Genomic DNA, 21,081 nt, shown 5'->3' with positions numbered 1-21,081 from the left:
TGTGTTTATTGTCATGCATTCAGCCAGCTAGGCTGTGAAGGAACATCTCCTCAAGTCAGTGATGGATGGGGGTTATTGTCTCTCACCCCAGCCGCAGCCTGCACACCACTGCCCTGTTCTTCATATTGTCATTTCTAGGGCTTCCAGTGTGTTTTATGTAGGCCAGGATGGGGGGCATGGATCCCCAGAATAGAAAATAATACTATTTAACCCTCAGGCTGAACTTTAGCTGTCACCATGTTTTGTACAATTAGACAGCAGTTACACTCAGGATGCAGAGTTGTGTGGGTGAGTTTGTGTGTGCGTCTGTTGGGGCTGCAGGACTCTTAATCTGGATTATCATGCAGCACGGCCATGCTTTTCATAATCAGTTTGGTGAGCTGTGATTCTCGGCAGCGCATGACACATCTGGATGATGCTGGCAGTCGGTTAAGGGGAGGTGTGTGTGACTGCGTGAGAAGGAGAGTGAGCGCGTTAAGACTCCTCACTCCGCGGTCCTTGCGCACACAAATGGAGAGGAGACTAGCAGAAGACAACACTGACCGGCAGGTTTAGTCACATTTCCATGCACAGAATAATTTTTTCGGGTAAGTATATATTCATCATCTCCATGTACAGTATTTGCTATTCTCTTTCTGCAAAACATCATCAGCGCTGCAGACATTTGCAATTTTATTCAAAAGTAAGACTAGGAGACAAGAATATCACTGTCTGGTGAGCAAAGTGCGCATAAAAGGCATTTTACCGGACACTGGTAGCATTATGCAACATTTTCTCGGTCATTTAACTTCTACTTCTTCATGTCTGCATGTCAAACTAGTCTTGTGGATGTGAGAAAGGGAAAGTGGAGCTCTGAGTGGAGGTGTTACACTGAATTCTGTGACCGGAATTTTACTTACATACTGTATATAGCCACTGCACAAGGTGGGGCCACATGCTGTATTGTGTGCATTTATATTTTATAATAAGACCCTTTTGTTTTTTGGAATGGGTCTCATATTTTGGTAGTTGTGACGGCATAAATTTGTTTTCACTAGTGTAGAGATCCATCTGTCTGCTATACTGTAGTTGACCCATTTTGGTGTAATTAGGGTTGCAACTAACGATTATTTTCATTATGTATTAATCTGTCGATTTATTTTATTCAATTAATCAATTAATTGAATCATTTTGTATATAAAATCTCAGAAAGTGGAGAAATATGCCCATTATAACAACCCAGGGCCCAAAGTGGCATATTTTAGTTGCCAGGTTTATTTGACAGTCCAAAACTCAGTTTACTATCATATATGACAAATAAAAGCAAATCCTCATATTTGAGAAGCTGGAACCAGCAAATCTTTGACATTTTTGCTGGAAAAATTACTGATTAGGCTGTTGCATATTATATTTTGTAATTTGTAATCAACTAATAGTTTCACTTTTGTATGCCATACTGCATGAAACTCCATACAGCAACTGATCGAAAAGCCAGCTTTTACATTAAATTATATAAAGAGCTTCAAGATATCATTCATGATGGCAAATACTTTATCTCGTTGTTCCCAAAAAGTTCATAAGCAATTTTGATTTAAGTCCAGTGTGTGCACTGATTTGCATTTAGGGAGGAGCTTAAAGTACTTTTATAATGGCCCAGTACAAATTAAATAAGTACAGGGTTCAGACAGGGGACCAATGGGCTTCGTTTATATGTCTTTACACAATAGGTACTGTATGTCATGAAAAAGGAGCCAAATTGCATGTGGCACTGTCACTCAATTTTTAAAAAATACTGAAATTAACTTTCTATACAATATGATATATTGACTTTCATTGTGCACAACCTGGAAAGGGGGAAACTATAATACTTCTTATTGTCCTTAAATAATACTAAAACTATACATTCTACTTAAAGTTTACTAATTACAGTTTTAATTCTGTTTTGTCATTGAGATGGACATATTTTGTTTTCTGTTTAACAGTATTTACTATGGTGAAAGACTGTACTGGAATAAGTAATACCACACATGACATGCAACATACCCACTACTTACTTTGTAATTAGGGGTGAACGAGGGACTGCTTTATTTTACAGCCAGCAAACCCAGTAACTACACTATAATTACTGTGTAAAAAGGTTGGATTTCATTTTGGTTCAAAGTCTCCTATAGGTGTTTCTATTGGTTGAGATCTATTTTCAAACTCATCAAACCATTCAGTGACTCCCATGCGCCCTGCACTGAAAAGCATCTACATTTGTTTCTCCACTCAGTGAAATTTTTCCTTTAATATTTCACCCATCTGTGTATGACCTTAAGCAAAAGAATATGACCACTGATAGCAAGGGACTCTGAAGGATTGTGATGTTACTAATAACTACAATCAACACTGAGTTATGGAGATGAACTAGCTTGGAAACACACCCCACCAAATGTTGGTTTAGCCCATAATCCGGCTGTGTGATTTGTCAGATTTCACAGTAAAACCCTGCATTAATGTTAATCTGAGATTGTTACTGTTCGTGTTTGATCAGAGGGTGGCACACAAACACACGCACACACACACTGAGTCACAGACATGCTGTTAGGCTGATTCTGTCACCGAGAATGTAATGGATGGTTCGAACACGTTGCAGTGCCACTCAGAGCAGATGTGTGATGTATTTCATGCTACAGTCATCACATGATCACTCTACACAGTTTTACGGTACATGAATAGCTCTCTTGTATTTGATTTACAGGAGCTTATCATTAAGAATCACATGCTGCTGAATAGGGACCTGAAATGACTGGTTGGCCCCACAAATAGAAGCTCAAAAAGGTGACTGGCCCCTGGAGTCCTACAATCAGGCAGTAGTGTATTTACAGTACCACATTCACCACACTCTTCCTTCTGTTCTTGCCTTTCTTTGGTTGTCTTTGTTTAAACCACAAAGTTTTACTCAGCTGTCTTTGGCCTCTGGGGTTGTCACAGATGAATACTTCAAACAACCCCAAGGACAGAGGATGAATTCTACTAACATTAGTGACCCCGTTATTTTTTAATCTAGCTGCAGATTCTTGTCAAAACTTTGTTCACTACTTTGGTTTATTAACAAATATCTGAGAAACTAATGACATTCCCATCAGCCTCAGTTTTACTTTGTTTAGTGCTAATTAGAAAATGTTAACACGCTAAACTAAGATGGTGAACATTATATCCGCTAAACATCAGCACATTTACATTGTCCTTGTGAGCATGTTAGCCTGCTGATGTTAGCATTTAGCTCAAAGAACCGCTATACCTAAGTATAGTAGCCTCACAGAGCAGTTAGCAAGGCTGTAGACTCTTATTTGATACTGTGTAGCCAAAAGTCTTCTCCACAGTGGATATTGTACCACTCAAGGCCAAAAGATGTTCCTTAACTTGTTGATTTGGTCTTGTACCTCCAGTGATTTGATATAAGAACATTTGGATTAATGAAAAATACAGCAGCATCTGGAGTCCATACACAGCTGTTTCCAAACTAGCATGACAATATGTCAACATTGGCCTTTTCCTCTTAGTGTTCTACTATTAGCTCAAAACATTGTTAGCTTAACAGTAGTTTAGCCTCCCTAATGTTGGTGTGAGTGCATGTGTGAGTGTGTGTGTATGTGTCTCTTTTATGGCACCTCAAAGGTTCTGGTCCCTCTTCCTACCCTGTGAAAAGCTATATGGAAGGTTTAATGTCGCCTGGCTGCGTGTGTGTCTGTAAGGTTTATCTCCCCACCGTCCATTTTGGGTTAGAACAGATTAGTCAGAATCCACCAGCTGCTGTGGAATTGGTTGAAATTGTGCCACACAGCACTGTAATACAGTTACGTAAATCTGACCAGTCAGAGGTGGGGTTTAACTTGCATAAAGAGCAGGGCACTTGACCCAGAGAGTCGGCGAATGAATCGGTCTCCACTGGGCCTTTGTGCTGTTTCCCAGCGTGTGTCCAGTGATGCAGAACTGCTCTTTTCTCCCACAAAATGACAGCTAATAATACACATTGTCTCTCTGTTCTGTGATGGGTTTTGCTAGTATAATTTTGGCCAGTCAGTAGGTGCTGGCTGTATAATGTGTAATCTTTCCCCTCACTATTCATCTCAGGGATACATAAGTAACTCTTCAAACAGCTCGAGAAGACATCAGAGGGAGGTTTGTGACTCTGGGGTTTTATGGCTGACAGTTAGCTCTTTAGGGGATGAGACTGGGAGACACTGTAGTTATTTCCTCGGGGAGATGACATGCTGAATATTACTTCAGAGAAGTAATATTTCATGAAAACATTAAGTATTTGCTTGGAGATTACAATTTAGACAAAGCCAAAAATATACTCTCTCTGTTTTATACTGAAAAACTTTACTCAAATATACTTTGTCATTTCATGTTCATATGCACAGAAAGCCCTTGCATATAAAATGAATGAATTCTATATAGACATCCAATCAGCCCCAAAAGATGTTAGATCCAAGCCTGAGTTGCCCTAGTTTGTGCAACATTTGGGGGAGACAGACTGTCTTGTCTATTTTTGTATGCCTCTAAAACTCATTCAGTATGTGGAGCGACAGCTATGGGAGAGGTGCTTATATGGATCAGATTCAGGTTCACTAGTCTTCAGATTAATGTAGATTTCCACAACTCTCTAAACTGTTCGACATTCACACATTAATGGGTAGTTGGCACTAGTAAGCAGTTTCTGTGAAAATGAGGCACACAAGCATAGAAAAGATGCCCTTCCTCTCTCTCTCTATGACTCATTCCCTGACTGCTTTTATTTGTTCTGTATCTGAGCCTTAATAATGAAGCTGACCATGTTCTTTATTTATTCTCTTTCACTGACTCTTAGGTGCCTTGGCTGAGCGATGTAAAGTCAAGAAATGGCAGAGAGCGGAACAAATGGGCAAAGAAGCAAGGATAAAGGAAAAGGAGGTGGCAGACCTCTCCAGGAGCCCCACAGCCCAGGTCTTGGCCTTTCCCCAGTCAGCGCCTCCTCCCTTGGGACCAAGAGGCATCTCCCTCGAGGGATTGTGATCCAGCTGACTGGAACAGAGGGAGAATGGGACAGTTTGGATGACAGTGAGCTCATCTTCTCCCTCAACCACGATGACGACTACCCCTCTATATCGCTCTCCAAGGAGAGGCAGCTTTCTGTTGAGGATGACAGAGGGTTGCACTCCCAAGCTTTCCACGTCCCTCTTTCTCCCTCGTCCCCTGGATCTTTGGGCAACTGCTCCGCCATTGGCCCCAGCTTCCTCTCCCCAAGCCCTTCTTCACCCACCCACCGACCCTTTGCAAGCCTGGTCAAGTCTCTCTCCACAGAGCTGGAGCTCAAAGAAGGCTCCACTCTCAGACCTAAGCCCCTTCTCAGCCTCGTAAAGTCGATCTCCACGGAGATCTCCCATGCAGAGCCCGAGGTGTCGCAGTCAAAATCAGACTCCCGCCTCAACCTCCACCTGTGGAAGCAGCTTACCCAACCAAAAGCCCGCAGCAATGGGGACTCTCGTACTGCGCCCCCTTCTCCTAGCACACTCTCCCCTAGTGGAGAGGGTCTGAAAGGGGGTTTCTTCAAAATGGAGTTAGAGGACACCAAGAGGAAGCTCTCGGAGGCCGTCCATGAGCCTCTGAGCAGCATGTTCAGTAAGATCATGAGAGAGGAGAACACAAGCAGCCCCAAACACCAGGGTAAGACCCAGGGGCCTCATCCTCTGGTCAGCTCCAGAGGTTTGGGCCGTGAAGGTAGCACAGACACAGTTCTTTCTGAGTCTCCTGTGAGGAATACTCGAAAAACAGATGCTGATGTGTTTGTGCCTGTGTTTGACTGGCCGTCTGTTAGACATCCTGGGAGAAGCAACCGTAGCCCCTGCCCTGTGCATCACTACAGACAACATCACAGGGATGAGGAGCTCGAAATATGTACAGACGGTGACATAATGCAAGTATTAGCCATTGAGACCCACGGGCAGGCGAGGAGATCACCTGCTGGTCCTCAGGTCCTTGCATCTTCTCTGCATAGGACTTCTCCTCTTCCTCAACCCCCTCATCCTCTGCCACGCATGAGTTTATTCTGTGTGGCAGTGCTGTCCTATGGCTATTTCATCCTACCTCTCAGTCCATACTTCTCTGGCCTGGCTCTGGGATTAGCATTGGGCTTCTTGCTAGGATTGTTGCTCATTAGGATGGGTTCCTCTGGGTCTCTCGGCTCAGATCCACCATACAGACCAGCACAGACTCTGTTGGGAGAGGGGATTCTGACAGGTGATGCTGTCAGCACTGAGCCTGACACCCTCAAGGTAAATTAGGGAGGAAAATGTCACATTTTTGTTCTCACCTTATTTTCATTCCTCAGTCTCACTCCAACACTCACACATTTCTAAACAGGTCTTCCATAAATAACATCTGAGAAGGAGCAGTTATAGGTGCCATAAAGAATCATCAGACTTGGAATTTCATTTCTTTGTTCCATCCAACCCTTTACCCTTAAAGGAAAAGTTGACATTTTGGGAAATGTGCTTATTCAGTTTCTGGTAGACAGTGAGATGAGAAGATCAATACTACTCTAATATATGTCCATTAAATATAATGCTAGCCTGGCTGTTTCCTAATTTAACAAAATCTGCCGACCAATTGCCAGGCAACCTCGAGAGACTCCAGGAAGATACCTCTACCAGCTGAGAAATAGTGTGGCTCACAGCTCCCCGTAAAATGGCGAATTACTTTTTTTAGGCTTCTTGTCCTGCTAAACAAGCGACATATAACGTGTTGATTTGTGATCTTTAGAGGTGCTGGTAGGTGGATATTGTTGCCTTCGGAGAGAGCCAGGCTAGTTGTTTCCCCCTGTTTCCAGTCTTTATGCTAAGCTAAGCTAACTGACTGCTGGCTATAGCTTGGTGAGAGTCATTGCAAGAAAATAGAATGAAAGTATATTTCCCAAAATGTTGAACTATTGCTTTAAAGGTAATACTAGTACTTACAGTTACTTTAGTCAAGTTTCATCCAAATTCAGTGCAAATTTAAATGGATGGAAATATGGCATTTATGTTTGTTTCATGTATTTAGGGGTTACACTCTCCTTATTGGTCCACACATATCTGATGTTTTTGTCTGCCAGCCTCAGTGGACGTTTAAGTCACATGCTTCGTGTACATCATGATTCATTTGTTAAGTCAGTTTCCATTACACCTTGTCACATATTGCTTTTATTGATGAACTTTTCCACCTCAGCGAAGTGTAAAAACGTTTTTGCGATATTTTAACTTTTTTTTCAAATTTCTGGCATTTCGAAATTGACAGTTGAGAAAACTGTTTTTATGCGAAGATTGAAAATGTGCATAAAACAGGTGGATGGAAATGCACTTATTGCTACAGTACATTGCTACATAGTCATATGCAATTACATTGTGAAATGGCCAGTGTAGGTTTCTGACCATAGCAACTTCAATATGAATACACCTTACCAATTAGTTTTTCTCCACTTCAGTGATGCTCTTGAAACTGGTACAAGGAGGTACAAGAGAAATCTTTCAAAAATGGCCTTTTTAATGAAAAAACGTTAAAATCTTTCTGACCGTGCCATACTGTAATAACATAACAGCAGACTACTCTGACTTGCAGCCTTTCAAAAAAACACAAACTGTAAACATTCATCAGAAAACCACTTGGTGAAAGTGACTGAGTTCTGAATGCACTTTAAAAGCATGTTTAAAGGCTACTCCAAATATAGTAACAACAGTACTTGTAATAAGTTTTCACGGTAATTTGTTCTAAGACAGAACAGTGTCAAGTCAGCGAGTCACTTAAGCACCTCTGCTGACTGTTTCCTTCACAGATTAAAGCTTCTGAAAGTGGCATGCAACTACACAAGGTGCCCAGAATGCAATTATAATAAAAACTGCCTGAGCCGCAGTGGTAATTACTGTTCTCCTCCTGGCTTGACACAGGGCAAATGGAGAGGACAGCTACTGTCCCAGGCACTGTCAGTTCCAGAGGCAATTAGTTGGGGATACAGGCAGGAGGAAGCTGTAATTTGTCAGGGTGTGAGGCAGGTGTGAGGGGGAGAATGGTAGTGATGGTGATGGTTGGAAATGGGGGGTTTACTGTCTCAATGTTGAGATAATTCCCTTATTTGGTCATTAGCAGTTTGGTTTCAGTCTGTGGGCTGTTAAAATGTGAAAAGGTTTGTGAGATGTTTTCAGAGGTTGTAATCAGATGACAGAATGAGAATAGTTAGGTGAGGGTAGAGGCTGACACCACTATTAATAAAATACAAATAAAATTTCAGTATGTATAATATATTGTTTATTAGTTAATTGGAGCATCAAGAGGGAGCATCAAGCTCTTACAAGGATTGTATGACAGCATTCAGCTCACATACAGCCACCCTAATGAACACTTCAACATACATATCAGACTAAGCAAAGTTTTAACCTAAAGCTTCTCCATGTATTTATTTTACAGGATTTTAAAGCCAGCAAATTTACACTAATTATGCTTTTATGTCTATCTATTAGTTTTCAAGCATCTGAATTTACATTGACCTAATGTAAGTCCAGATACTAAAGAAATAGTTCAATATTTTGGAAAGTTTGCTTTCTTACTGAGATTTAGATGAGAAGATCAACACCACTCTTATGTCTGTATGCTAATTATGTAGCTAGAGCCAGGAAATAGTTAGCTTAGCTTAGCATAAAGACTGGAAGTAAAGAGGAAACAGTTAGCCTGGCTCTGAGAAATACACCTACCAAACAGAAATGTAAAAACGCTAATTTGTGGAATTAGGGGTTATGTGCTGAAAGTATTTCTTGACTTTAGTCTTCTCGTTGCCACGAGTTTGCCAGGAAACCAGTGGAGACTCCAGGAAGTCACTGCACCAGGCTGTCATTGCCCAATAATAGTTCTATCACGTAACTTTGCACATAACTTAGTCGATTAGCAAATAAGCATATTTCCCAAAATGGTGAACAACAATTTCTTATGTGCCATAATACCAAAGCAAGTTCATTGTATGTGTACACCTGCTTGGCAATCAAGCTGATTCTGATTTACCATGTTTGATAGTTTGGACCAATCTCCTCAGTCCTGTCACTGAAACTGTCACTGAAAAAGACACATTTACAATCATGTTAACTTTTTGCTGCATACTTAATTTTCAGGCTGATTATGAACATAACAGCATTAGTTTCAAGACTGAAACAATTCCAGATCAAGTGTTTATTACTCACTTGAAACTGTGCATAGTGTTGATTGAAATTAACACTTACTTTCTGCCTTTTCAGGGCTGGATGAATGAGATACATGATTACGACCCAGAAACCTACCATCCAGCTCTGACTCACTCCGTGCTTGCCACCCTGGAGGGCTCCTGTCTCCGTCTGGACTCCCCGCGAAACAACATTAGCCGCAGGGCCACGTACGATGAGAGAGTCATCGAGGCCACTTTCGTCAAGTCACGCTCCTTTCAGCTTGCAAAGAGCAAAGTATGATGACTGCCTAAGTAACTGTGTTAAGGGAATATATGTTCTGTATCTGACACTGTTGTATTTTCTTTAATTGGATATAGAAAGTGAAGTGAAAACCTGAAATATTTTGTTTTTCTTGTGATGTTCCGATGCTGTATGTAGTCAGTTCAGAGCTGCAGTAAACTTAGTCCAATTTTGTGTCGCCCAAGATAAAATCAGAGCAAATCCAGTTCAAGACCAAGAAAATAGGAACTAAACTATATACTTGATATTGAAAAATAATACTTAAATAATAACATAGTTTCTTATGGATGAACAAGGCTAAGATTCTACAGCTATGCTAACAGCTCTGTGAGGCTGTCATGGCACACCAATAGTTGTTTCAATGTGGACCAAAGTGGCCAACATATAGACTGACATTGGCATCCCTAGAGCAACAGCTAGCATGGCTAAAAAAAGATGTAAATCTGTCTGCAGTAGCTTTGTATAAAAGCGTTCAGTATCCAGTTAATGAATACATAGGGTTTTGACTAATTAATGCATGGAAGTGACATTTACATTTAGTACAGTGCCTGAAATTGCTAATAATGCCTGAGAGAGAATAAACAAAGGTGGAGAAAAGTATATTTGAAATAAAGGTTAATTGCCAGGAAAATAAATCGACTTCTAATATTGGTTAAACTCTTCAGCCTTAATTAATAATTCATAAATGGGACATCTGACTGCATTGCCCTTTTAACAGTTGTCTTTTGCTTTGACACAACAAAACCGCCACTGTTCCTCAAAGGTATTCCTGCTGCCATCTGTTTTGGCTCGGAAGAGGGTGTGGAACCCAAAGTATCCCATCTGCATCCAACTGGCAGGGGGTGCAAACTCCCAGGGGGATGAGGGAGGAAGGTCGGAGGAGAGTCGGGGAGAGAAGCCAGGAGCTGAACCGGAGAGTCCACAACAAAGTTCCTCCAAACACGTCTATGACCTTCCCACCACTCTTTACCTCTTCGGCCGCACAGGACGAGAGAAAGAAGAGTGGTTTCGTCACTTCCTGTTTGCATCCATGGATACAGAGAGGGAAAAGGAGAGGGACAGACAGAGGCCTTGCAGATGTGTGTCCAGATCAGGTATGAGAAATGTTAATAATGCGTTAGAGAAGAGAAGGCTTCCAGATAAGGCATCTATACAAATGCTATATATGTGTGGATTATGGATTACATGCATTTCAAAGCTCACAGTTGGTTGGTGACCTGAGAGGACAAAGGCATCAGAAAAATATCTATCAGAGGCACAGCTTTGTTTTGGAGAAAATTACTGAGTTGCAAGAGCAAATATATTACTCATTTGTTATTTTTCTTTTCTAATACAAAGCTGTCATTTGATCTGTTGTCTGTCACACTTCCTTTTTTCCATTGCCACACTCTTGTTTAATACATTAGTTAAGAGCACTATATAAAAACAATTGCTCTCTCATACACTTGAGAACTGCTGGTGATTAATGACAGAGAACAGGTTTTGGTTTAGTGATTTTAAGGAATAGTTTGGCATTTTGGGACACGTTAGATGAGACCACTCTCATGTCTGTGCATGTCTGTCCAGTTGCTTATAGAGCTGAAGCCAGGAGACAGTTAGTTTATCTTAGCATTAAGACTGAAAATAGGGGGGAGACAGCTAGCCTGGCTCTGTCCAAAGGTAAGAAAATCTTGATGGACCGCTATGGCCGAAGGCTTTTAGGTGCTTAATTTTCGGTAGACTTGCTAGCTTATCTTCTTGTACTGTCACAGAAACAAAACCGTGAAGAAGCACATAACACAACTGTCCTTGGAAAATTTGTGAAACTCTGTACAGGGGGGAAAATGCAGAAAGCTTGTTAATCAGCATGCCATGTTTCTTAAATCTTTCATCTCTATATGGTTTTGACAAATTGTGATTCAAACATTGCATTTTTCAAATGTGAAAATGATGATTATGACTAAAGCCTTGTTGCAAGCCAACTGCCCTACAAAATATATCATGTCTAATATGAATATTCATGCAAACATTTAGTTAATCAGATTTTGAAAAACACATTTAAGGATCCCTTCAATATCACTTTTCAATTTCTGTATTACAATTCTCTTTACACAGAATTTTCTCAAATTCTCTGTACAGATTGCCCCCCAAGGGTTTGTGATTTGTGCTACTGGGCTATATAAATAAAACTGACTTTGAAATTCTTTAATGTGTGGGTCTGCAAAAGACTGGCTCGCTAGTCACCATCACTTTGCAGGTTTTAGCGATGCATCGAGAGGCTTCCAAGAAACCTGAGCTTTTCAGATGTTGGCAGGTGTATTTTGTTATTTTTGGACAGAACCAAGCTAGCAGATTCCCCCTGTTCCCAGTCTTTATGGTAAGCTAGGCTAACCAGGTGCTGGCTGTAGCTTCATATTTACTGTACAGACACAAGGGTGGTATTCATCTTCCCATCTAACTCTGGGCAAGAAAGTGGAAAGTGGATTTCCCAAAAATGTCAAATTATTCCTTTAAGAAAGTGCAATTTCAATTTCAATTAGTTTCTCATTGCAGTCTCATAAATTGGTGTTGGCAACCTCTCTTGCTCTCAAGAATCATTGCAGTTACTTCTGAATGATCACTGTAACCAAAGGCATTCATTCTAAAAGCACTGCTAATAAAGAAAATAACTTGTCTGCCATGAACTGAAGCTTTACCAACCAGGTAAATGTTTCCTGTATTCTCCCAGGTAACCCTGCACTGGCACAGAGCGTTAGCGCCTCAGGTAATGTCCCAAGCAGCAGAGGATCCAGCATAGTGGGCAGCAGTGATGACGATGCCCCCTTCACTCCTCCAGTCCCCTGCATCCCTGCAGCTCATGTCAGTCAGACCTCAAGTAGCACCAGGGGCCTTACGCTGCTAGACTACCCCGGCTACATGGCTCGTCTCCTGGCGACAGAGGAGTTGACTGCCCTCTCCAGTACTGGAGCCAGCAGCACAGAGACAAGCCCAACCATAAAAGGAAATGTAAGTCATGACTGCCTATAAAATTAAGCAAAGCAAATTAAGTGAGGCTGTAGAAACATTCCAGAGCTGGACAGTTTACAGTTTAATAATAACAACTTTTATTTATATAGCACCTTTCATATATACAATGGAGTTGAAAGTGCTTTACAGTATGGCATTAAAAACAAAACACAAAAGAAAAAAAGCAGTAAAATGGTAGTAGAAAGTGATAAAAACTAACTAAATGCCTGACTGAATAAGTAAGTCTTCAGTTGATTCTTAAAATGTCAACAGAGCTTGCATATGTAACTGGGCAGGGTGTCCCACAGCCTTGGAGCTAAAAGCAGTTTCCCCACTCATTTTGTGGGTTTTTTTAGGAACAGTTAAAATACGAGCATCAGGACCAAAGGGCTCTTGTTCGTTGATAACGAGTTAAAAAGTCAGAAATGTAAGAAATGGGGAGCCAGTGCAGGGTATCTAAAACTGAAGTAATGTGCTCTCTTTTCCTGGGCATTGTGAAAAGTCTGGTGGCAGAGTTCTGAACTAGCTGAAGTTTTCCTATCAACTTTTTTGGTAGGCCAGTGTAGAGGACTTTACAATAGTCCAACCTGCTTCTAGTAATGAAGGCATGAATCAAATTCTCGGCATCTTGCTTCATTAAGAATGGCCTTACTTTGGCAACATTTCTCAAGTGGAAGAATGCTGTTCACTCTGCTAATATAGAGTCCAAGATAATTTCTGTTTTGGTCTGGTGAGCCAGGTTCCCAAGCCTATTAAAAAGTGTCGCCCTCTTGCATTTAGGACCTAGCAGAAGTATCTCTGTTTTATCTTAGTTAAGTTTGAAAAGATCACTCATCCACTGTTTTATCGAGGCCAAACAGGCAGTCAGAGATGATAGGCTATTTGGGTTAGATGGCTCAACAGAAATGTATAATTGAGTGTTGTCTGCGTAGCTATGGAAAATTGTATTGAACTCATTGATGATGCAACCTAATGGAAGCATTTATAATGAAAATAGCAGGGGACCAAGACAGCTTCCTCGTGCAATACCAAATGGCAAGTCATGTTTCGCAGATACATGATCACCCAGACTAACATTGAATTTTCTACCAGTTATGTAGGATCAAAACCAGATTAAAGCACTGTCAGAGAGACCGACCCATCTTTCAAGACGATTGATTAAAATAGTATGGTTGATGGTGTCAAATGCTGAGCTTCCAAAAGGATGAGGATTGACACTTGATTCAAGTCAGTGGCATGTCTGAGATGATTTACTATTTTGACTAAGGCCGTTTCTGTACTGTGGTTGGATCTAAAACCAGATTGGAACTTCTCTAAAATAGTGATACTTGATAAAGGTATTAAGTTTATTAAAAAACGAACTTTGCTCATAAAGGATAGGTTGGATATAGGCCTGTAATTACTAAGGATGTTTTAGGCTAGATTTAGCTCCTTTAATAGAGGTGTCACTACCCCAGTCTTAAAGTTCCAGTGTGTAAAATTTAGGAGGAGCTATTGGAAGGAATGGAATATAATTTTATAAGTATGTTTTCATTAGTGTATCATCACATGAAAATAAGAATCATTGTGTTTTCATTATCTTAGGATAAGATGTTTTTTTCTACATAGAGAGCGCCATGTTGCACCACCATGTTTCTAGCCCAGAATGGACAAACCAAATACTTGTTCTAGATAGGAGTTTCGCCGCCACCATAGTTTCTCCTACACGCTTGGAAGGGGAGGGTGATGCGAGCGGTATTCAAATGGGTGCAAACTGCAATTTAACTGCTAGATGCCACTAAATCCTACACACTGGACCTTTAAAGGCAGTAGGAAAGATAGGTTTTTCTAGTGAAGTGTTAATAATTTTTAGAATGGAGGGAGACAAGCTGTCATATACATTCTTGAGGAAATTGCTAGGGACTAGATCAAGAGTGGAGGATGTACAAAGCATGTATAGAGAGTAAAGTGACACTGTGCAATAGTGCAACTAGTATAAAATGGCATTAGTTATCAAACATGTTATTAAAGTGGGTCAGTACATATCAAAAAAGGCTTCTGGAATGAAACAAAATATAGCAAGAGAAAAGAATATACTGTAGAATAAACTGAAAAAACATAATGTTGTCGATATTTGTCAATGGAAAAAACTAGCAGGAAATTTTCCAACATTTATGAAATGATTCTTCTCTTCTTCCTTTGTTTTTAGGTCTGAATTGTATTAAACCTGCACTTTTCTTGAGCATGCTCAGCCCTCACTCAGGTGTCTTTTTTACAGTGTACCTGTGATCTAGCAGAGCACCCTGGGACGAGCCAGACTGCATGGGCTAACGCTCTAATTGGTCGAATCTTCTGGGACTTCCTGCGGGAGAAGCACTGGGCCGACGTGGTTTCCCACAAGATCCAGAAGAAGCTGAGCAAAATCAGAGTGCGAGCAGTTTTACTGAAAGTTACTGTGTCAGTTTAAAGTCACAGAAAATGTTAACTATAAGTGTGATACACTTTATATCACTTTAAAGCTATGATGTGGTTTGTTCTTCACAGCTGCCTTACTTTATGAATGAGCTGACTTTGACTGAGTTGGATATGGGCTGCTCTATGCCGCAAATCACTACTACCTCCAGACCAGAGGTCAACCACAGAGGTGAGTACAGACTGGAGATCAAACACTGCCAAAAACATACACATACTCAATTTTCAAACACACACACACACACACAGTATCAGCAAGAGATGAGTGAGAAGATGACCTGTTGCTCATGTGATTACAGCTGAGTGCTGCAGAGCATCAGATCAGACGCTGTTATCCTGTTGTAATCTCACAGAGCAGGAGAGCCATTACGCCATGGCCTTCAACATTTAGAGCATATTGGCTTGTGTGTGTGTGAGAGAGAGAGAGTGTATTTAAAAATCAGGCAATCAGCAGACAACACTCCTAATGAGAATTTAAGTCAGCATACGTGTGTGTGACCCTTCGCTGTTACACAACTGCTCGTCAACAAATGATCCCATTTTCAGCTTTTCCCTGTTATTTCCCGCTCAGTCCACATGTGTCAGCTTCTAAAGGGGGATTTATAATCTGCGTAATTTATTATAAATTTAATTTCAAGGCTCGATAATCACAGTGAAAGCTGTTTAATCTGCCCACTAAGTGGTGTGTGTGTGTGCAGATTAGGCTGTGTGTATGAGTTTTGTCTTAATTTTGGTGGCCTGGTGTTGGCCTCTTCGTGCTGCCCCCGGCAGGCCTGTGGGTGGAGCTGCAGCTGGTCTACACTGGTGCCCTGCAGATGACCCTGCAGACCAAGTTCAACCTGTCCAAGCTGGGTAAAGAGGGCGGTCAAGATACAGACAGTACGACTGAAACTGGCAGCCCTCGGTCAGTACTACACACAAAGCCATACACACTCACACTATGCACACACACACACACGCAGCATACCTGTCCCAACTGCCCACTTTTATACGCTTTTCTGAAAAGTTTTAATTCACATTTTTTATCATTGACTCCTAACAGTGTTTCCCAACTCTTTTCAATCTCCTTTTGTGTATAACAAATAATGTGAATGTGATATTGTTATTTGTGTTAGTAATAGCAGCAGCCACTACTAGTATTAGTATCATTGACGTAGTTTTATTTCACACTATATGTAATTTTATATTGATATATACTGTGATATTTTAGATTTACATGCCTGTTTGCAGCTAATTCAGTGAATTTAATACCTGACATATCAAGATCACTTTGATGCAAAAATCACATTAATGCAATATTGTCATAAACTGCAATAAAGCAGTTTATGCAACATTATCTGCAGTGGCACCCAGATATATTAAAGGGGTACTCCAGTGATTTAGTACTGCACGTCAATAAAGCTATGGGATTTTATGGAAGTGAGAGACAGATTTCTTTTTTAAATGGTGAAAATCGAAGCAACAGAGGCAGATTAGTCCTTAGTCAAGCTTCAAAAACGCTGGAGCCTACAATCCCCATAATGCAACTCAGTAGCATCTTTAATTAGACCTTGGAGGGGTATTCTCTCAGCCTTTAGAAAGCTCCCTCCAAATCCAAGGGAGACATTATACAGCTGTTTTTACAGGCTGAGTAGCACTCCTCGTGATGAGTAAGCTGCCCTTTATGCGTACAATCTGTAGAGTGCCCCAAATAACAGTAAACCCTGTGTTTTATTTCTCATCATTTCTATTGCACACACACACACACACACACACAAATACACACCTACACACCTCTCTTTCCATCCCCTGTTCCCTCTAATCTCTAATCTACAGAGTGGAGCTTCACATTACTTTGATTAGCGTAGAGCTGCCTGTCATACACCCACAGTGGTCCAGCTCTTAGATAGAGTCCAGGCAAAGCTTTATATTGGCCGTCTGTGGTGCATCTGAAGCTTTACAGAGAGACTTGTAGCCACTGAGACACTTTTACAGTAAATGTAAGATTTGCTCTTGCACATGCATCTGTCCATGGAGGTATCAATTAGGGTTTAAATGTCATTTTTTTAATGTAAAAAATGAGTTGTATTGATGCTTCCATCCATACTTTAATTTTGTCATCCATCTGCCCATTCCTAACTTGTCTGCCTGTGCGTCCTCCCCAGCTGCAGGTCCATCTTCAGTGTGTTGGCGGACAGCGATGAGGAGTCCTCCAGTGCTGGTTCATCTGATGAGGAAGAGCTGCTTCTCTCTGAGCCTCAGGGTTCAGTGGGGGAGAAGGGATCCACACCAGCTACTGATGGGTGAATGCTGATATATAAAGTAGTGTAATATCAAACAAAAACACTGCTTATGAATATGTTCAAAGTAGGTTACGTTAATTAAATAGTATTACAAACAAAAATGGACCATCATCTGCTACTTTTGTGTGACAATTAAGTCAAAGGACATTTACATAAACAGCTACTTAAAAAGGGAGAAGGTGTAACTTTTAGTAAGTAACACCATGAAGTGTTACTTCTACCCTTCTGTGTTGTGAATGCTCATTTTTCTAAAGCAGAAAATAAACTGTGCTGACATCACACTCCAGATGGCTGCCGCTTTCATTTTCATTTCAACTCTCATCTCTCCTCAGATTTTGACTTGATTCTGACACTAAATCTACTCAGAAATGCAGGATCATCCTGATGCTCCTCTCCTCTCCACTAATCCTATCTTACAGGGCAGGGGGTGGAAAGACTGGAAGGAAGATTTTGAGATTTGTGGACAAAATCGCTAAATCCAAGTATTTCCAGAAGGCAACAGAGAACGAGTTCATTAAGAAGAAGTTTGAGGAGATGTCCAACACGCCCCTGCTGCTCACTGTGGAGGTTCAAGAGCTGTCTGGGACTCTGGTTGTCAACATCCCGCCGCCCCCTACAGACAGGATATGGTAAGTAGTGAGGCATTAGAGCAACTGAAGCTGAAATCCTTTTTAATGCATGTCCACCAAAGTATAAGAAGAGTGAGGCCTTCAGTATTGAGTTAGATGTTTCCACAAAACAGATGCACACAAACAGAAATCCTTCATAAATATATTAAACTCTGCTAAATGTAAGAAGTGTTTAGGCTTTGTAAGTTACTGTACAGTTTCTTGTTAGTTATCGGCCGACATATAGATATGTCAGATATATCTGCAATAAGCTGATATCGGCTTATATATATCGGCCTGGTCGATTTATTGGTCCAGCTCTAGTTTGGATATAGACATTGAGATTGCCTTCCTTATTTCAGAAATATATATACACTTTAAAAATATATTTCACTCTGATGTACCAGTTACTGCATGTAATAAATTTACTGCAACCTCAGAAATGCTAATTCAAAAACAAGCATGTTCAGCTGCAGCATGTTTCTGCGGTGTGACTCACATTTCACACCTCATCTCGTGCCAAAAGAACATTTATTTGTGTTACCAGTCCATTTTAGTTGAGCACTAAGCCTGTTTCAAGCAGTGAGACTGAAATGTGGCTGAAAACAGCAATGGAACCTCAATATGGGTGTGATGATGTGATGATCTCCTCTGTAGGTACAGCTTCTGTGTGCCCCCCAAGTTGGATCTGCATGTCCGTCCCAAACTAGGGGAGAGGGAGTTGACTTTTTGTCATGTGACCGAGTGGATTGAAAAGAAACTGCAGGATGAGTTCCAGGTAAAACAAAACAAAAACAAAACAGCACCTGCTATGCACAATGCTGTCATCTTCTCAGCTTTCCTCCCTTCTCTCACAATCATGTTCTTTCTTCTCCAGAAAGTGTTTGTACTGCCAAACATGGATGACATCTATTTACCCCTGATGCACTCTGTGGTGGACAGCCCTCAAGCATCGCAGCATCTGTCCTCTCAGTCCCAACGGTCCCAAAGCTCCTCCACAGAGTCCATCGAGAGGATCCAACCTGAGATCTCTGGGGCAGAGTCTGACTAGTGCCTCGTTGTTGATGATCAACGGAGAGCTGATCCCGCAAGATGGATTTATTACATTATATATATATATATATACAGTGACCGAAGGGGAAGAAGCAGCAGAATGAGAATCACCAAACAGAACATAAAGTTACATTTGCCTCTATAGACTTTGGTAGCTCTTAGGCAGACTTACTAACCCTTGTGAACCAGGAGTTTCTGAAGGTCTGATGTTTAACGTTGTATGTGTAGGTGTGATGGAGAGTCTGGGGGTTGTTTGTACCATCTAAAATAGAATAGCTTAATTATACGGTATAGTCAGAGTGAGCTGTAACAGATTACTGTACAAACAGGTGATACCTTTTTACCTTTTGCAGATGTTTACATGCGAATGATACCTATGAGATTATATATATATACTGCTTTGGTGTTTACAGCTCAATGTCACTTTGGATATAAGATGATGGACACATTAAATAAAAGCTAGAAAAAACACCTGCCAGTTTGAGTCTCCCACATGACGTCATGTGCAGAGTAAATGTGAAATTTTAATGAGACACAAAAATACACATATCCTCTAAAAATCTCTCATTTTCCTATGGGCTCTTTTATTTAAAAAAAAAACAGTGAAGATGAAACATTTGTGAATATTTTCCTGCACATACTTGAATTCATTCATGTGCAACACTGTAATGGACCTCCCTCTCAATTTCAATGTAAAAAAATCAATTAAACATGATATTGATGTGTATTAAAAGACTTCATTAATATTTTACTTTGGTGTAGCTCTTATTAATCTATTGCTTATGATTTGACATACCCAACACTGTCCATCCCTCATCCTCATACAAACATAATGTTCACTGTTGTAAGTTGTTTAAATATTTTCCAATGGATGCCAAAGGCAAAAACCTGTGTGTCAACATCTGGACTAACACTGGTTACTTAATTGGTTAATATTTATTCGTAAGGAAAATCTCCAAAACGTCTAATGGATACTTATAATGATCCTTAAATCAAAAACCCCTGGTTTGCTACTTGTTCGTCCCTTATTAGGATGAACAAGTAGCAAACCATCTATTGATAACTGAAAACCATCATTAACAAAGCATTACAATAATCAAACCAGTGTGGCAATAATCTATTATCGGACTCATGAAAATAAAGCAGGCATTTATTTTATTATATATTTTGCAAATTTAATAATAAGGCTGCATTCAGTTTATTTTGCAAAGATATCAAGTAAGGAGTGCAGAGGATGATGCTTATGTTCTTAGATCATGTCTTCATTTTGGATTTTAGATGCTAGCCAATATTTCAGGCATTTTAACATCAGTGCCAATAGCATCAGGCCACAAGGCAGAGCCTTTACTCCCCTGCTGTTACTGCCAAAGTACTCTGATGCACAGGAAGTTATTTTTCTGGTTTGTTTGGGATAAGTACACCTAATACTTATACTTATCACCTAAATAATATGAATATAATTGAACTGACTGAATTTGGGGATAGAGATCATATGACTGTTGTCCATCATCTCATAGCTCACAGCTTCATTTAACAAGAGTGATATGGTGAATTGTAAGTCGAGGGAAATGTGCTTCTTTGCGCTTGAAAAGACTCGTTTTGAGCTCTGCTCAGATTCTTCAGAAAACACGACTCATTAACCTCAGGATTTACAAAACAGCCTGTACCTAATGCAAAACCAGGGAAAAAGCCCTGATGCATAAAATAAAATCCCATGGGAAAGAAGTGTGAGTGTGATAATGTGTTGAGGGTGCGTGTGTGTGAGTGTGTGTGCACTTATTTGCAGTGTGGTTAATTAGGCAGGCCCTCTGCCTTTGTTTGAAACCGGTTATGAAATGCAAATTCATCGCTGCAGTGAATGTAATTATTCCACAGTAGAAATAATCTAGATTACGAAGCCATTTATAGTAAATATGAACAACTTACTGACCATGTTTACAAGTTTCAGAACATGGATGGTCCTTCGACTGCTGAAAATAAAGCTACACTATAACCAAATTATTATGAATTATTATGTCTGAATACAACTAATGTTTAACTTGATGAACCCTGGTGAGACTTGCAGGCACAACCACTGTTCCTAAAAAGTGATTCATTGATGGGTTCAGGTACATTCAGAAAACTGTTTAACATAAACGTTCACATAACATAAAACTGTTGAAAATGTGCGCTGATCATACACCATGTAGCGTCTACAGGCAAGCAATAGAGGGCAGCAGCTGTTCATCATTTAGC

The 21,081-nt window shown here is 40.5% G+C and overlaps 1 protein-coding gene across 5 annotated transcripts; it reads left to right on the top strand.

Annotated features, from left to right (window-relative positions):
- The first annotated feature begins 253 nt into the window (after nt 1–253).
- On the top strand, nt 254–19,597 carry tex2l (testis expressed 2, like). Of its 5 annotated transcripts, XM_044179456.1 has the most exons (13): nt 266–587; nt 2,720–2,799; nt 4,835–6,278; nt 9,261–9,461; nt 10,231–10,561; nt 12,175–12,452; nt 14,710–14,859; nt 14,976–15,075; nt 15,675–15,807; nt 17,048–17,185; nt 17,605–17,814; nt 18,451–18,571; nt 18,671–19,597. In XM_044179456.1, the coding sequence occupies exons 3-13, from the start codon at nt 4,866–4,868 to the stop codon at nt 18,842–18,844; spliced, it is 3,249 nt and encodes a 1,082-aa protein (XP_044035391.1). In that variant the 5' UTR covers nt 266–587; nt 2,720–2,799; nt 4,835–4,865; the 3' UTR covers nt 18,845–19,597. The 5 variants fall into 5 exon arrangements, with proteins under 5 accessions (XP_044035394.1, XP_044035393.1, XP_044035392.1 ...); XM_044179455.1 differs by lacking the exon at nt 2,720–2,799 and having other exon boundaries at nt 267–587; XM_044179457.1 differs by lacking the exons at nt 2,720–2,799; nt 18,451–18,571; nt 18,671–19,597 and having other exon boundaries at nt 258–587; nt 17,048–17,204; nt 17,605–17,677.
- The last annotated feature ends 1,484 nt before the right edge of the window (nt 19,598–21,081 follow it).

Source organism: Siniperca chuatsi, linkage group LG20 (genome assembly GCF_020085105.1).
Source record: "Siniperca chuatsi isolate FFG_IHB_CAS linkage group LG20, ASM2008510v1, whole genome shotgun sequence".
Taxonomy (NCBI): Eukaryota; Metazoa; Chordata; class Actinopteri; order Centrarchiformes; family Sinipercidae; genus Siniperca; species Siniperca chuatsi.
The sequence above is the reverse complement of the archived record's forward strand: the minus strand, read 5'-3'. Positions and strand labels throughout refer to the sequence as shown.

What these genes read in the sequence shown, in the direction of transcription:
- tex2l (XM_044179456.1), top strand. Translation starts at nt 4,866, where the DNA reads ATGGCAGAGAGCGGAACAAATGGGCAAAGAAGCAAGGATAAAGGAAAA. An exon ending in TTCAGCTTGCAAAGAGCAAA is followed by an intron (nt 9,462 to 10,230) that starts GTATGATGACTG and finishes TGTTCCTCAAAG; the next exon opens with GTATTCCTGCTGCCATCTGT. An exon ending in GCCCAACCATAAAAGGAAAT is followed by an intron (nt 12,453 to 14,709) that starts GTAAGTCATGAC and finishes TCTTTTTTACAG; the next exon opens with TGTACCTGTGATCTAGCAGA.